The sequence below is a fragment of the Colobus angolensis genome, unplaced genomic scaffold (assembly GCF_000951035.1).
Source record: "Colobus angolensis palliatus isolate OR3802 unplaced genomic scaffold, Cang.pa_1.0 Scaffold27, whole genome shotgun sequence".
NCBI classification, from domain to species: domain Eukaryota; kingdom Metazoa; phylum Chordata; class Mammalia; order Primates; family Cercopithecidae; genus Colobus; species Colobus angolensis.
In genome coordinates, this window is record NW_012115932.1 from 14,688,179 (window position 1) to 14,705,320 (window position 17,142).

Here is a 17,142-nt window from a genome sequence, read left to right on the forward strand (position 1 = left end):
TACTAGGTTGGGGAAGTTCTCCTGGATGATATCCTGCAGTGTTTTCGAACTTGGTTCCATTTTCCCCGTCACTTTCAGGCACACCACTCAGATGTAGATTTGGTCTTTTCACATAATCCCATAATTCTTGGAGGCTTTGTTCATTTCTTTTTACTATTTTTCTCTACACTTCTCTTCTTGCTTCATTTCATTCATTTGATCTTCAATCGCCGATACTCTTTCTTCCAGTTGATCAAGTCAGTTACTGAAGCTTGTGCATTTGTCACATAGTTCTCATGTTATGGTTTTCATCTCTATCAGTTCTTTAAAGGACTTCTCTACATTAGTTATTCTAGTTAGTCATTTGTCAAATCTTTTTACAAGGTTTTTAGTTTCTTTGTGCTGGTTACATAGTTCCTCCTTTAGCTCTGAGAAGTTTGATCGACTGAAGCCTTCTTCTCACAACTCATCAACGTCATTCTCCGTCCAGCTTTGTTCCATTGCTGGCGATGAGCTGCGTTCCTTTGGACGGGGAGATGCGCTCTGACTTTTTGAATTTCCAGCTTTTCTGCACTGCTTTTTCCCCATCTTTGTGGTTTTATCTGCCTTTGGTCTTTGATGATGGTGACGTACTGATGGGGTTTTGGTGTGGGTGTCCTTTCTGTTTGTTAGTTTTCCTTCTAACAGTCAGGACCCTCAGCTGCAGGTCTGCTGGAATTTGCTTGAGGTCCACTCCAGACCCTGTTTCCCTGGGTATCAGCAGCAGAGGCTGCAGAAGATAGAATATTGCTGAACAGCGAGTGTTGCTGTCTGATTCTCGCTCTGGAAGCTTCGTCTCAGGGATGTACCCAGCCGTGTGAGGTGTGAGGTGTTGGTCTGCACCTAGTGGGGGATGTCTCGCAGTTAGGCTACTCAGGGGTCAGGGACTCACTTGAGCAGGCAGTCTGTCTGTTCTCAGATCTCAACCTCCATGCTGGGAGATCCACTGCTGTCTTTAAAGCTGTCAGACAGGGACATTTACCTCTGCCGAGGTTTCTGCTGCTTTTTGTTTAGCTATGCCCTGTCGCCAGAGGTGGAGTCTACAGAGGCAGGCAGGCATCCTTGAGCTGTGGTGGGTTCCACCCAATTGGAGCTTCCTGGCGGCTTTGTTTACCTACTTAAGTCTCAGCAATGGCGGGTGCCCCTCCCCCAGCCTCGCTGAGGCCTTGCAGTTATAGCTCAGACTGCTGTGCTAGCAATAAGGGAGGCTCCCTGGGCATGGGACCCTCCAGGTCAGGTGTGGGATATAATCTCCTGGTGTGCCATTTGCTAAGACCCTTGGTAAAGTGCAGTATTAGGGTGGGAGTTACCCGATTTTCCAGGTGTTGTGTGTCTCAATTTCCTTTAGCTAGGAAAAGGAATTATCTTCCCCCTTGCACTTCCCAAGTGAGGCGATGCCTCGCCCTGCTTCAGCTCTCACTGGTCGGGCTGCACCCGCAGATCAGCGCCAACCGTCTGACATGCCCCAGTGAGATGAATCCGGTACCTCCATTGAAAATGCAGAAATCACCCATCTTCTGTGTCGCTGATGCTGGGAGCTGGAGGCTGGAGCTGTTCCTATTTGGCCATCTTGGGCATGCCCCCCTTGATTCTTTAATCACAGGGCAGCATCCTGTCTTCACCACGTTGCTTGGGACTCCAAAAAATGAAGTCTGTCATGACTCTAGACTATCACAAAACACATAAAAATCACTTGGGAAGACATGGTAGGAGGCAGAGGAAAGGAATTGTTAAACAGGGATTGCAGATTCAGGTATATAAATGAGTGATGATGACTCTAAAAACAGCTCTTGGTCTTAGCGTTGGAAATGTAATAGAGAGTAGTGGGGACTGTGGTTGCCATGTGGGAATGTGGGCCTGGCATGGCCATAATTTCAGATTTCTAAAGGAAAGGCAAAAGTTCATATTTCTATGTGAAATAAATGTTGATAAAGTTCACACTTAAATGAAGTGAAACAGACCAGGGGTGGTGGTTTACACCTGTAATTCCAGTGCTTTAAGAGGCAGGAGGATCACTTGAGGTAAGGAGTTCAAGGCCAGTCTAGGCAACACAGTGAGACTCATCTCTACCAAAAGAAAAAAATAATAATAATTTAAAAAATAAAAGAAGTGGAACAACAGTACCCCATGGGCTGCCAGATTGTGATTTCTGAACTAAACTGTCAGATTACAAAATTGTCCACCAAATTAGCCAGATACTTTCCAGATATTCCCTGGGCCACTGTCTCAAGACTCTTAATATATTTTCTAATTAGTTCCTTGTAGTGCTACACACTTTTAGCAAATAATGAGCACTTACTAGTCATTTTCTATGTGCAAAGGAGATATTAGATATCACAGAGGGAGTAAGATACCGAAAACAAAAATAAGCACAAGACACAATCTCCCCCCACCCCACCCTTTTATATAAAAACTGTGACACTCAAAGATAGATTTTGATACATGCCAGGTGATTGCTAGAGATGATAAGTGCTTTGGGAATTTGGACAGAGAGAGCTTTTTTTGCAGTGGTCTGAGAGAGTTGCCCAGAGGAGATGGCACTTATGCCATGTTTTAAGGGTGGATAGGATTGATGCCAGATGATCACATGCTCTAGTAGACAGGGGTTTGTGCACCAGCAGATTCTGGGGCTATTGCAGAGGACTCATGACAGGGAGTGTTGGGGAATCATGCTGGAAAGGTAGACCAGGGCCCTAGCATGGACTCTTCAGCGCCAGCAGGAAAATCTAGGTTCTGTCTTGAAGGTTCCTCAGCAGGAAGGTGGGCAGTTGTTGTGGAGTGAATCTGGTGGAAAGGGATTCCTCCTCCTCCTCCTGCTTTCTCCAGGATAAGGAATCTGGGCACCGGCCCTGGGACCCCTCCAGATCCCACTCTTCACCTCTTGTTTTTTATTTCTCCTGCCATACAACCTCTTTTTTATCTAAAATAGATTTAAGCAGGACACAGCCCCCCGATCAAGGCTGTTTCCTTGTGGGTGGGGGGATGCCTTCATGGTAATGATGTAGACCCTGAAACAATATAGAGAGGCAGCAGGGCTTGGAAACAGGCAGTATTTTCTCTTTTTACGATGGTTTCATTTTATATTTTTATTGGCCCTTCACTGATTGCTCCCGGGCTCTCTGGCAGGATGTGAGATGCGCTGACATTTATAGAAATCAATACATTAATAAATCACGAAGTTCATAATGTCTGATTTGCTTCTAAATGAGACAGAACTATTATCACCATAAAGTTGCACATAAAATATGCCCAATTGTGATGTATTGTGTAGTCTAATCAAAGGCATTTGAGTGAATAACCTTTCCCCAAAAGAAGGAAACAATCAAAGCTGAATAACTTCATTAATAATTCAAGGTGTGTCTGCCAAGGCTTCATTTATTAAGTGCACAGTTAAGAGGCTTCAGAGCTGAGTCCTGGAGAGGATAGCACCTTGCCATCTTCTCCCTGCCTCTGGGCAGGCAGATATACATTCTCAGATGAACTGACTGCACTCCTTGCATCTGGGAGTTGATGTTCCAGTGGAGGGTAATGCTCAATTGACTTCTGCAGCTAAGAGACGGCCCGTAACAGTGGCCATGGACTGTCCAGATTCTTAAGGGCAGAGGACACAGAGCCAGGAAATGTCCTTAGTGGCCATCAGTTGTTATGTCTGTTCACTAATGTTCTAAGTCCTATGCTTCTGGTGTCCACCACCCACAGGCCCCCTGTTCTGCTCCACAGACTGAGATGGTCAACACTCTTTCAGCCAGAGGGTTGTGTTTGCTGGCGGCCATTACCTTTAACATGAAATGATCATATTTACTTTATCCCATTCACGTCCAACCTCAACTGACAATTGAGGTGTGTCACTGACAGTAAATAACAGAACAAGGAAATCTTCCTATACTGAAGACAAACACAATTAATTAACTAGATCCATCAGGAAAGGCACAATCATGAGTGAGACAGTGTTTAACAGATGTGACTATTGGATTCTGTTGTTGAGAATGACCCTTAAATTCACAGTCAAAATATATGACAAGATGGAAATAACATTTTTGAGCACGTACTGTGCAGGTAGAGCATTTTACATACCTTATCTCAGCAAGATTTACAGCTATAAGGTGGGTATGATTCTAGCTTGAATTAGTCTAATAACCATATACCTCCTAGGGACAGTGAGATGATTAGATCAATTCTAAAACTATTACCATGCTCTCTGAGCTCAGCAAGACAGGCAGTTAATACAAGGATACATTAATACTGAATCCAGCAAAAGCTCACATGGCCAGTTTCCATTATGTTCCTGTTTGTGATTATTCTGTATCATGCACAGAAATTGATGTTCACACGAACAGCAAAGAGAGAGTTTATTAGTGTTGATTACAGGGCCTGAGCCTACCCTCTGAAATTGGTTTTGGAGTCTTTAGCACACTTGTTTGGGACAGTTAAACATGCCAGCTGTTCTAAAACAGTGGCAGTAATGTGATAGAACTGGGTCACACCATGCTTCCCAAAGTATGATCACTTCATTTCAACAACTTCACACTAACAGCCTGAAGTGGGCCGTGAAGGGAATATTTACACCAAGGAAATTGGAAAATTGTATCAATCAGGCTTTTCCACCCTCCCCAAGAGCCAATTGTCAGATATTTACCAGCCCACCAACGCTAGGTCTCTAATCAGAAACCATCACTTAGCAAGTTGTCAAATTATCTGCAGAGCAATGATCTCTTTTTCAGAAAGCAGGCCGAAAGATATGCTATTCACATCTTAGCCTGACCTGGACCCAGTGAGTTTCCATCAATGAGAAAATTCTGTGCTAACCTGAGATAATACTATTCTTCTGGCAATTTTGCTTTTCCTTTGAGCAATTCCTTCAACCTCTCTCTGCCCCTTCATTTTTCCATCTTAAAACTAAAAGTACCCTTTCTCCTTAGACACTTCTCATTTGCAATGAATTGTCATTTCAGCTCCTCAGTCAAGAGGAGTAATAGAATCCTACCCGTGTTAATCCTCTTATTTCCCACAGAAATACAGTAGACTCACTCACTCTAGGCAACATGCCCTCTCTCTTCAACACAGGTCACCCATTGTTCATTTACTGGCTATCTCCATGTACTGGAACTCCAGGGTGGTGTCCAGCTGGGTTCAAAGGAGAAACAGTGGGAAGTTTCTCCACTGCCACCTGAATGCTAGCTGGTGGCAGGATTGGGACCGCATTTGACTAATTGCCTCCTACAGCTGCAGACTGCTGGAACTACCAAAGTAAATCATCAAAAAAAAAAAAAAAAAGTCATCCCAGGGTACTTTTCCCAGACAAAAAGGTCCACTTAAAACATCCTCTAGAGACCTATGCTTGAGGTTGAGCTGCTGCAGTGAAACTGACATTTCTACCTTACAGCCTGGCCAAGGGCTTAGCTGGACTAAAATGCTGCTGCAGTGCTAAGGGCACATGAGAGTCCCTAATGTACATGGCCTTGCTCCTTGTCCTGAAACATCAGTTAGGGATGCTGCTTTCTCTAATGCTGGAATCTAGATAATTCCTTTCCCAGCCATTTGTTTCTTCAATCTTGGAAAATATCTGAATGAATGTAACACTGTCACATACAAACAGAATTATGACTTATGTCACATTCTGTGTAGTGATTTTGTGGACTTTTAATAATTGCGTTACATTTCTGACCATTAGTTTCCACCATCGCCCTGCTCCTGAGAAGCTGCAAGGGACATTTGACACTCCTCTCCCCACCCACCTCAACATTTGTGCTGACCTGAAGGCCACATTAAAAACACACCCATTTGGAGAGAAAGAGCAGTGTACCGAAATACACTAAACATTGCAGAATTTCCAAGTCATTTGATCTTGAAAACTCCATCTAATGGGAGTAGAAGCACTGAAAGATTTTTTTTTTTTTTTTTTTTTTTAGAACTCCTTTTTTCAGGACACTTTCAGGACTGAGGTATATAAAGGAATGAGAAATGTATAAATTCAATTTCGCTTAAAAGGAGCAGGAGGGGTTTCAACATTAAGAGAACAAATGCTTGAAGCAAAACGTGATTTGGGTTTTATTGAACTGAGAAGACTGAAAAAAATATGTGGAACACTCAGAAAATCTTTATCAAGGCTTAGCTGAGCACTCCTGGGGCTCATTGTTAAGTTTATAAAACTCAGAGCTGATGAGTTGTACGCACTGTGTGGGTCTGAGTGGGCTTATGACTCACCTCCAAGCCTGGCTGTAAGAATCTAAGACTTTAAGCTGAAGGACCAAATGGGACTTTCCGTCCCATCCCCTCTCTGCTCCATGAAAGCACCAATGAGGATTTTTGCCCCTGATTATATTAGGGAACGCTGTCAACCAAAAAGATGATGCTAAACGCATCCAGAATGAACCATCAACCATGTTTAAGGGGAAGAAAAGATTACATCTTCAAATGCCAGCATGCCATCATTAATACAATGTCTAATGTAGTCAGTATAGTTCAGGCAACATTGAAAACGAACTACTGCAAATACTAGGAATACAATTTGAAGAGGAAGCACAACATTCTGTGTTTTTATACACACGGTCCTGTAAATTATTTGCAGCTCAAGTATATCATGTTCTTTTAAATTTTCCCCTGGGTACATCTTGAACAACTTCCTACAAATGTTGATATATCATATTTTCATTATCATTTAGTTCAAAATTACCATGATTTAATTACCATGAGGTTACTTTTTTGATAAATGAGTTACTTAGAAATTGAATTAGGCTGGGCACAGTGGCTCCTGCCTATAATCCTAGCATTTTGGGAGGCCGAGGCAGGAGTATTGCTTGAGTTTGAGACCAGCCTAGGCAATATAGTAAGACCTCATCTCCACAAAAAAAGCACAAAAAAATTAGCCAGGCATGGTGACACATGCCTATAGTTCCAGCTACTCAAGAGGCTGAGGTGGGAGGATTGCCTGAGCCTGGGAGGCAGAGGTTGCAGTGAGTGGAGATCACACCACTGCACTTCATCCTGGGCGACATAGCAACACCCTGTCTCAAAAAAAGAAAAAAAGTAATTGAACTATATTGCTCGATTTCCAAATATTTTTGAGGATTTTCTAGTTTACTTTTGGTTATTGATATCTTGCTTAATTCCACTCTGGACAAAAATAGTCTAAATAACTTCAATTCTTTAAACTTTTTTGAGATTGGCTTTATGGCCCAGGAAATGGTCACTTTTGGTAAATATTCTATGTGTACTTGAAAAAAGGTATAGTATTTTATGGTTGCTGAGTACAGAGCTCCATACATCTCAATGAGACAAGTTTGTTAATTATGTTGCTCAGATCTTCTATACCCCTATTGATTTTTTGGTCTGTTTATCAGCTACTGAAAGAGGTATTTTTAAATTACTCCAATTTTGACCGTGAATTTTTTACTTTTCCTTTTAATTCTATCAGTCTTTGCTTTATTTGTATTTGGAAGCTACATTATTAGTACATATTAATTTAGAATTGTTTTATCTTCCTAGTTAGATGGGCCCTTTTACATGAGAATTCTCTTTCTCTAGCAAAGTTACTTGCCTTAATATCTACTTTAGCTGATATAAACATAGCAGTGCCAGCCTTTCTTGATTTGTGTTTGCATGGCATATCCTTTTCCATCATTTTACTTTTATTTTCTGTGCCCTTATGCTTACAAGCAGCATTTAATCAGGGTTTGGTTTATATCTGATGATTTCTATCTTGTATCGTAGATTTTCTATTTTTTAATTTTTCAGCAGTTTTACTATGATGTTCTTGTATGGTTTTCTTTGTGTTTATCTTGCTTGGCGTTTATAGTGCTGCTTGACTCTGTGGCTTGATATATTTCACTCATTTTTTTTTAAAAAAATTCTCATTTATTAGCTCTTTAAATATTGCTTCATTATCATTATTTATCTCTTTCTTTTCTGGGGCTCCAATTATACATATGTTTGAACTTTTCATCATGTCTCATATGTCTCTTATGCAAGCTTATCTGTGATTCCACTCTTTTTTGTGTGTGTGTGAGATGGAGTCTCACTTTGTTGCCCAGGCTGGAGTGCAATAGCACAGTCTCGGCTCACTGCAACCTCCACCCCTTGGGCTCAAGTGATTCTCCTGCCTCAGCCTCCCAAGCAGCTGGGACTACAGGAACACACCACCATGGCCAGTTAATTTTCATATTTTTAGTAGAGATGGGATTTCCCCATGTTGGCCAGGTTGGTCTCAAACTCCTGACCTCAAGTAATCCACCCACCTCGATCTCCCAAAGTGCTCAGATCACAGGTGTGAGCCACTGTGCCTGGCCTGTGATTTCATTCTTTTCTTTCTCTGTGCATCTGTCTGTGTATTTTTCTATTGACCTATCTACCATGTCATTTATTATCTCTTAATCTGTGTCAAACCTGCTTTTAAATTCGTCTGTTTAATTATTAATTTTGGATAACATAGTTTTCAATTCTACAATTTTTAATTGACTTTTTGTATATATTCTGGTTCTCTGGTGGAATTATCTAGTTTTGTATATTTTCTTGAGCAAAGGTTCACCATTATTTTAAAGCCCAGGTATGATTAATCCAATTATCTAGATCAGCTGTGGATCTATTACTATATTCTATTTATTCTCTTGGTCTTGTCTCTTAATATGCCTGACAAATTTTTACTGAGGGGTGCACATTGGAATAAAAAATGTGTCACCTATCTGGTTGAGTCTTCAGCTTCCGAAAGGTAATAGAGCAAAGGCAAATAAACTTAATCCAAACAGGGACTGAGCTGTTTTCATGCAGGCTGCCTTGGCAGCTCTCCAAAGCCTTCAAAAATGATGAGATTTTTAAAAAATCCTTTTTTCCCAGTTGTTCTCAAGGGATTCCAGCCCTGCATAGTAGAGTTCACCACTCCTGGGATCTTCAGCTTCTATGCCCTTGCATATGCTGTTCCCTTGTCCCCTCATTCTTCAACACTCAACTGAATTATCACTTCCCCTTGAAGCCTTCTCTGACATCCCTTCTAGTCCCGTGCCACCCAGGAGGCATTAAGAGCTTCCTCCCCTTAGCTCCCAGCTCTTAACCACGTCAACACTATTTTGAAATGATTTGCCAATGAAAAATCCCAGACCAGTTACCCACAATGTCCTTCCCAAAGGTGTGCCATATATTGTACATGCTGTATGTTTTAAACATCAAATTCATTGATAGCAGCTAAGAACCAGGAAACAAACCATTGTTAATTATGGCATCTCTTGAAAAATCTAAAGATCTGGACTCACTGGGCTTAAATGACTGCATGGTAACAACTGGTTGAGTAACAACTGTTTCCCTTTCATGGAGCCGTTACTCTCCAGTTCTCAGTTCCCACCACTCTCTATAGTTGTACACCCATCATCTGTCCTCATCTGAATTACCTGCCAATGACCACTGGCATTTGAGTTTCTAATCCATAGTCTATGTGTATGCCTCCTTACCAGTCTGAGAACTCATGTAAACAGGTATTATGTCTTTTCATCTCTTTTCTAATACCTATAACATTCCTGGCACACCAGAGCATGTCAATGCATATTTCTAAACGTATCTGTATTAAAATGCTATCAAAGCATTCAGGGCAGTGAAACTATTCTACATAATGTTGTAACAGTGGATACATGACATCATGCATTTGTCAAAACCCACAGAACTGTACAACACAAAGAGTGAACTCTAATGTAAACTATGGGCTTTAGTTAATATTTACATGTCAATACTGGTTCATCAGTTGGAACAAATATACCACACCAATGCAAGATGTGAATAATAGGAGAAACTATGAGGGTGGAATATACAGAAACTCTCTATATTTTCTGTGCAATTTTTCTGTAACCTAAAACAGCTCTAAAAATAAAGTATATTTTTAAAAAATAAATAAATACAAATGCCACCTAACCAGAATGATCAAAGGGGCAACTAAATTCAGCAAAATAAATTTCTCCCATGGAATACAGGTCAGGAGATGAGTGAAAACACTCCAATGGATGCTCACCTATACTATCACTTTGAAAAGCAGCAGGAAAATAAGCCTCTGCTGTCTGGGGTTGCAGATTAGGGGACTGGAGAGAGACTAATACACACTCAAGATGGTGGCTGGGCTGCCTTACACACTCGTGGTCAAGGGTGCTGGCAAGACAGGTGGAAGTTCAAATAAGAGCCTACAGAGGAAAACCAGGCCGACCACCCAATAGACCCACAAAGGCCAGCAGGACAGTATCTGGTGGTGCTCCCTGGGACCTTGGACTCACCCAGCTCCACTGTGCAATGGATAATTTTCCAGGTCTGGTATTTTGCCTTGTATTTTATATTCAGCATAAATGGGGGACTTGGCCGGCATCCACTCTGCCACACATCCCAATGTGCTAACCCTCTTCTGCAACTGCCCTTTTCTTTTTCTGCATCTGGTTACTAATCAAGCTTAATGGGGGAAAAAAGAAGCAAAGACTTGTAGACTGTAAGCTCCAAGAGAGCAGAGAACAGAGCTGTTTTATTCACTGACTTGTACCTAGTAGATACTTCATTGACAGTTATTGAGTGAGCAAACAAATAATCCTACAAGATATGCAGCTTCAAATCACAAGGAAGCAGAGAGGGGGAATGGGGACCTCCTGATCGTGGAGGGTGTCTTATAAGCCACTCCTCAGTCAAACATGTGGGTGTTTCCAAGGACCCATCCAACATCGCACATCTCTGCCATGTGCCATCCCATCTCTGCAGGCTGCATGACTGCATGGCTGAGGGCATGTTCAATGAGCCCCTGCGGGAGCCATGGGCACTGGGAGGCAACCCACTGCTCTTGCCTGTTCTGACCATGGGAAAAGGACAGGGAGCTCAGTTCAGCTCTGCTACCAAGAGGCTCTTCACATATGTCAAGCTGGACAGCAACGTGGACACCCTCAGAGCGGCCTCTCTCCATGGACAATAAAAGTGTGTTTTACTTTTTGATGAATGGATTTGGTAAAATGTTTTCTCACTCTTTCCTAGACATCGCCTGGTGGTATTACCAGTATCAGAGAGGTAAAAAACAGTTTAAATTAACTTGACTTTGGTCACATGACTTGCGAAGGCAGAGCTTCTTAATCAAGTTCATGTTTTATAATTAGTCTTCTCGTGCACCAGCTTTCTGTGCCCCTTGTTAGCAAGCCCCACATATATAGAAACAGCTGGAAATGTTCTTTTAGAGACAAGCTACAGGAAAAGCTTTGCTCCCCCTATGAAATGGTTACGTTTTCCTTTCACAGACATTTGTAAAAACTCAGAGACCATTTGCAGCTCAAGTGTAGTAATTGCTTCAAACAAATGGCCTGAATTTCTGTGTTCTCTTTTTCCCCATGGTCTTCACCTCCTAATCTAATCAACATTTACCCCACTGAGGCAGTTTTTCTTATTACTTTATCTCCTTTTATTTCATATTTATTTCCTATAATCGGCTTCAAGTCCTTTGTGCAACAAAGTGGCATGTGTTTAAATAAACAGTGAGGAGTAGACTATGTGGTTTGTAGGTGGGAGGGTAAGTAGGTATAGATCAAAAAACAAAAACTCAATGCCTGTTGCACAGGGCAGGCAGCATAAATGAATTCTGTGAGCCAGGGGTGAACAATAGGGTGTCCTAGAGGCTCTGGCTGCCCAGAGGGGACGGTCACTGTTCAGCTCTAGTAGGCTGCTGAAGTGTCCAAATTTGAGACCAAAGTTGTCAGATAATCCCATTTTCCAAGACAAATCAGATATCCATATTTGTACATGGATCTCTCATCTTTAAACATGGACAACTAATTCCAAAATAATTAAGACACATTTTACAGGTCAAACAAGACCTATCTTTGGGCCATACTCAAGCCAAGGATCACTGTTTTGTAATCTCAATATAGATGGGTAGCTGGGCGCAGTGGCTCATGTCTGTAATACCAGCACTTTGGGAGGCCAAGGTGGGCAGATCACCTGGTCTGAAGTTCCAGACCAGCCTGGCTAACGTGATGAAACCCCGTTTCTACTAAAAATACAAAAAAATTAGCTGGGCGTGGTGGTGCACACCTGTAATCCCAGTTACATGGGAGGCTGAGGCAGGAGAATTGCTTGAACCCGGGAGGTGAAGTTTGCAGTGAGCCGAGATCGCACCATTGCACTCCAGCTTGGGCAACAAGAGTAAAACTCCATCTCAAAAGAAAAAAGAAAAAGAAAAAAAAGCTAGATGGGTAAGTATAAAGTCCAACCCAGAGACACCGTGAGGGAGGCACTATTGGCCAGTCCGGGGAGGAGATGGTCATGGTCACCGTCCTGAGCCTGACAGAGGGGACACCTCACTGGGGAGAAGACCCAAGGTGCAGGTCCTCCCACTGCTCACAGTCCAGGTCTAACTGGTACACAAGCACACAGCTTCGTAGGAGCAGGGGTGCTACAAGACTGGCTACAAGCTGGTTTGCAATTTGTGCTTGAGGGAAGCAGAATCCACTGTGGGGACATGTGGAAACCAGATATGATGAAACGGGCCTGGACTGGCTGGATTCTAGGTCCAGATCTGTCACCCATTGCTCAGTGACTTAGGACTCAAAGTCAGTTAGTGACAAGGTTTAGAAGAGATCTCCTATGCTGGAATAGCTTAGCATGGGCTGGATGTATTTAAAGATACAGAAACTCACGGACAGTACAGTCATGCTCTGCATGATGACGTTTCCCTTAACAACACAACATACACAATTGTGGTCCCATAAGATTGTAACTGAGTTAAAAAATTCCTATTGCCCAGTGACATCTTGATGTTCCTGACCCTGTGTGGTCTCAGGCTCATGTGTGTGTTTGTGTCTTCATTTGTAACAAACAAACAAACAAAAGTTTTAAAAGAAAAAAAAACTTTTTTAATAGAGAAAAAGCTTATAAAATAAGAAAAATATTTTTGTACAGCTAGGCAATGTGTATTTTAAGCTAAGTATTATCACAAAAGAGTCCAAAAGTTTGAAAAAAAATCAGTTTGTAAAATAAAGTTACAGCAAGCTAAGGTTAATGTCTTACTGAAACATTTTTTATTAATTTAGTATAGCTCTAAGCATACAGTATGTCTAAAGTCTACCTCATGTTTAGTAGCATCCCAGGTCTTCACACTCACTCACCATCACTCACTGACTCACCCAGAGCAACTTCCAGTCCTGTAACTTGCGTTCATGGTAAATGCCCTAATAGTTGTACCATTTTTTATTTTTTACATCATAGTTTCTTTCTTTAAATTTAGTATGCTTAGATACACAAATACTTAAAATACTTACCAGAGAGTTACAATTGCCTACAGTATTCAGAATAGTAATACATTGTACAGGTTTGTAGCCTAGAAGCACTAGGCCACACCATACAGCCTAGGTGTGTAGCAGGCTACCCCACCTAGGTGTGTGTGAGTAGACTCCACGATGTTCGCACGATGGCAAAATTGCCTCACAACACATTTCTCAGAGAGGATCCCTGTTGGTAAGTGACACATGACTGAATAGGCAAACATGCAGTGACTGTGCATTTTTTTTCTGAGAGAGTATAAAGCCTTCATTCCACACTCAGAAGAATCTATGATCCCAAAACATTAAGGATCAGTTAATCTAAATCATCTACTATTCAATCTGAGAATTTCCTGTGTAGCATCCTCTAGAGTCAGTGATTCCATCTCTCTTTGCCCCTAGTGATAGGTGTTCATCACCGTGTGAGGCACTCACAATTAGAAAATCACTTCTTAATATCACATGCGCAGGCAATGGTCCCCTCACTCCCATCACATGAGGTTATAGAACAACAGGCACGAGAACATTGAATGGCTTAAAAGTACTTTACAAACAGAAGGTGTTCTAATTTATTCTTGTCATGTAGTTATCACCACAGTATTACATCTCAAGTTAATTTTTATCTCAACCATTCAAACTCAAGTCTGACTTAGTAACTGGCTCATCATTATTTTTTATAACAAAGTAACGACTAGCAACATCTGGCATCAGAGACTTTGAACAAACCTCAGAAGAAACTGTCAGGGAGACTTCCCATGGGTTCACGCTCTTCTCTCCTCCTGCACGCAGGGAACTGGGCCATTCTCCTTCCTTTACTGGGACTACCTGGGCTTCATCCAGGGAACCCCCGGGGGGCAACAGGAGGGTGGTGAAAACCGCTGCCCATTACCTCTAAAGTTTCTTGTGAATGTATCTACAGCGGCCAGTACCATGAGACATACAAATAAAGGGAAGGGAGAGCTGATGTGAGAGCGGCAGCGCGGGCACCCCTGTGAGGTTGCCACAGCTGTAGACAAGTTAAATCAGTGCTGTCCAATCAAAAGTCATGACCCGTGAGAGTCATAACCAGCACGGGTTTACAAAGGAATACATTAAAACTGAGACTGGAGCATAGCTCACATTAGTGAGGGACGGGATCATTTCATGGAGTTTTTGTTTCAAAATATTTCATTAACATTTCACATATATCTATGTGTATACTGGATCGTGACATAAATTATAGTTCTTACTACAAAATACAGTCACAGAAAGAAGAAAGAAAGACAAGGCCACTCTTTTAAGCCCTGTCTTAACATCCACAGGCAGGCTACTTCCCAGCATCTTGAGCCCCAAAGAAGTAAATTTCCTTCCACAACCGATGTTATCGCAGCCTGACACTTAGCCAATGATGAAAACGAAAAACAAAACAAAAACTTGGCAGTCAGTATCCAAATATGCAGATACTACAGAATCTGTTTGATGTGGAAATTGATCCTGCTGCCCAGACAACAAACAACTCATTTATTAATAAAGTCCAGTTCCTCCTTAATGAAGTGGGTTTAATAGCTGATATCACAATAATTACTTAGTGCATTTTTTATGAAGGTGATGGGAAACAAGCACTGTTTCTTGAGTCGGAAAGAGTCTCTCAAGCTCCCGCAAAGAAATTTCCCTGAGCGTGTGAGGAATTCAGTCACAGGAAGATCAAGGAATTAAGAGTACCACAAAAAACCCTTTCGTGCTTCTGGCTGAGATAAATCTAACGGTATACCAGATGTCTTCAAGAATGCCTCATTTACTCAAAAAATACAATATTCCCATTTTCTTTATTTGTATTTTAATGTGATTTTTTGCTTCATCTCCTTTCTTCACTCAAGCCACCTGGGCAGTACCCAGGGAATCCCTAAAGGGCAAAAGGAGGGATGTGCAAACCTCTGCAGACCCTTCAGAAGTTTCTTGTGAATATATGCACAATTAAACAGATGTGCATTTTAGAAATAAAAATGCTTTTAGATCTAATGCTAGGAGATTTAAACCAACAATTTCTCTGTTAAAATGGGTTACAATAGATGCAAAATATTAATATGTATATAAGCATTCTGAATTAGACTTATGTGCATTTTTCTCCTTTTCTTTCTTTCTTTTTGAGAATAAGCCCTTTCGTTTACATAGAAATGCTTCAGCGTTTAGATAATTGCTACTTATCTTGTTAGCTACAAGCATAACCATAATTAAAGGCTCTGTAAGAATTATGAATTCTGGGGAAAATGGCCACTTGTCTCTCTGTGGCATAAACAATATCTAATTTATAACAAATCATCTGCCTTAGTCCCAGCAGGATAAGGTGATATGTATTGCCCAGCATATGAGAAAGATGGCAATTAGGAGTTGTTACTAAGTTACTGGAGCTTCACACGAACATCCATCACCTTTGGGGATATGTACAAGATACAAACTTAATTTGATGGATTCCTTTTGTATTGGGATCAAAATCTCAAAAGGGAAAGTGACAATTGCAGGGAAAATCTGGTGCAACGAGACCAACACTGATGAGAGAAATGCACACTATTTAATGCACCTGCTGCTCACCTTGTTTTCTGATGTGGAAACTCAGCCTGTGCTTGCTGTGGGTTGCCACAGGGTGAGACATGGTCTGTGCATGTTCCCAGCAGCCGCCCGTCTCATCACTATTCTTGCCAGCCGAGATTTACAGTCATTCAATAGATGGATTTGGTTGTGTCTGCATGACAACAACAGGCAGAGAAGGTTAGATGGCAATTGATTCTTGATTGGTGTAAGTTTATAGAAAGCATTCTGGCAGGGTCCAAAGGAAATCACTCACCTACCCCTCTGTGATGGTAAAACGTTGAAAATTCCACTGACTTGGACTTTGTGATCCTTCAGTGGGAGATGGGCAGATTCCTTGCTTTAGTTGACAGACACTTCTACATAACTCATGCAATCTTATATTACATTATGGTCTATATGGGAGGCATACTTAAACTACTACTTACAACTGTTTTTAGAGCCCTTCAAATGGTTTGTACAAAGTAGCTCCCATTTAAGATATTTTCCTAGTATTTAAGGATATCTAGTAGACATAACAAAACAATAAACTGTAAATACATTCAGATTTTTATCATTAATACTTAACATGTCGTAATCTGAACTTTCTGCTAAATCATGCTATCCATTCCTAATTGGCCCAAATGGTGAGAGTTTACTGTTTCTTTAAATAATTTTGTTTCCCTTTGCTGTCTAGAGGTGTTTATCATTCTGCTTACTTACCTGTGTCTCTGGAAAATTCAGAAGTTTCCATGGGAAACAATTTGAATATGCAAAGAAGTTATTTTTAAAGCAAGGAAAATGTTTTCATATGGATTTATTTTGAGCACTTCTGCCTTCGCCTCCACTGGGAACATGTTTCTCTCCAAAGCTGAAGCCCCCTCCCTATGCGGTGTCTGACACAGAGGCTGACAGGGCACGGAAGCGGGGTTCAAGATAGGAAGGCCATTGGCAGTGTGACCCCAGCCCACAGCCCTAGATCCCAGGTCATGACACCACTCTTTTGACAGCCAGATTGTTACCTAACAAGAGTGACCCCCAAGTTCAACCATTCCAATGCCATCTCCTCTGGTTCCAGATAAGATTGAAGATGAGCTGGAGATGACCATGGTTTGCCATCGGCCCGAGGGACTGGAGCAGCTTGAGGCCCAGACCAACTTCACCAAGAGGGAGTTGCAGGTCCTTTATCGAGGCTTCAAAAACGTAAGACCCGCGCAGGCTCTGAAGGCCTGGGGGGGTTTCCCACGTGAGGCTAAGCTCTTCCCAATGCCAAGGGAGCTCATAAGGCACTTTCCCATATGTGAGGCTACACAAGGAAGGCCAGCTC

General features: G+C 41.7%; 1 protein-coding gene across 7 annotated transcripts in view; it reads left to right on the forward strand.

Annotated features, from left to right (window-relative positions):
• The window catches only part of KCNIP1 (Kv channel interacting protein 1), a 389,539-nt gene that overhangs the window by 354,829 nt on the left and 17,568 nt on the right, over window positions 1-17,142 (forward strand). For 6 of the 7 annotated variants that reach the window (XM_011947764.1, XM_011947767.1, XM_011947762.1 and 3 more), the window contains one exon: window positions 16,894-17,018. In XM_011947764.1, coding sequence (XP_011803154.1) covers window positions 16,894-17,018 — 125 coding nt within the window. Of the gene's footprint in view, window positions 1-10,998; window positions 11,032-16,893; window positions 17,019-17,142 lie in introns of all 7 variants that reach the window. The other variant, XM_011947763.1, reaches the window with a different exon arrangement.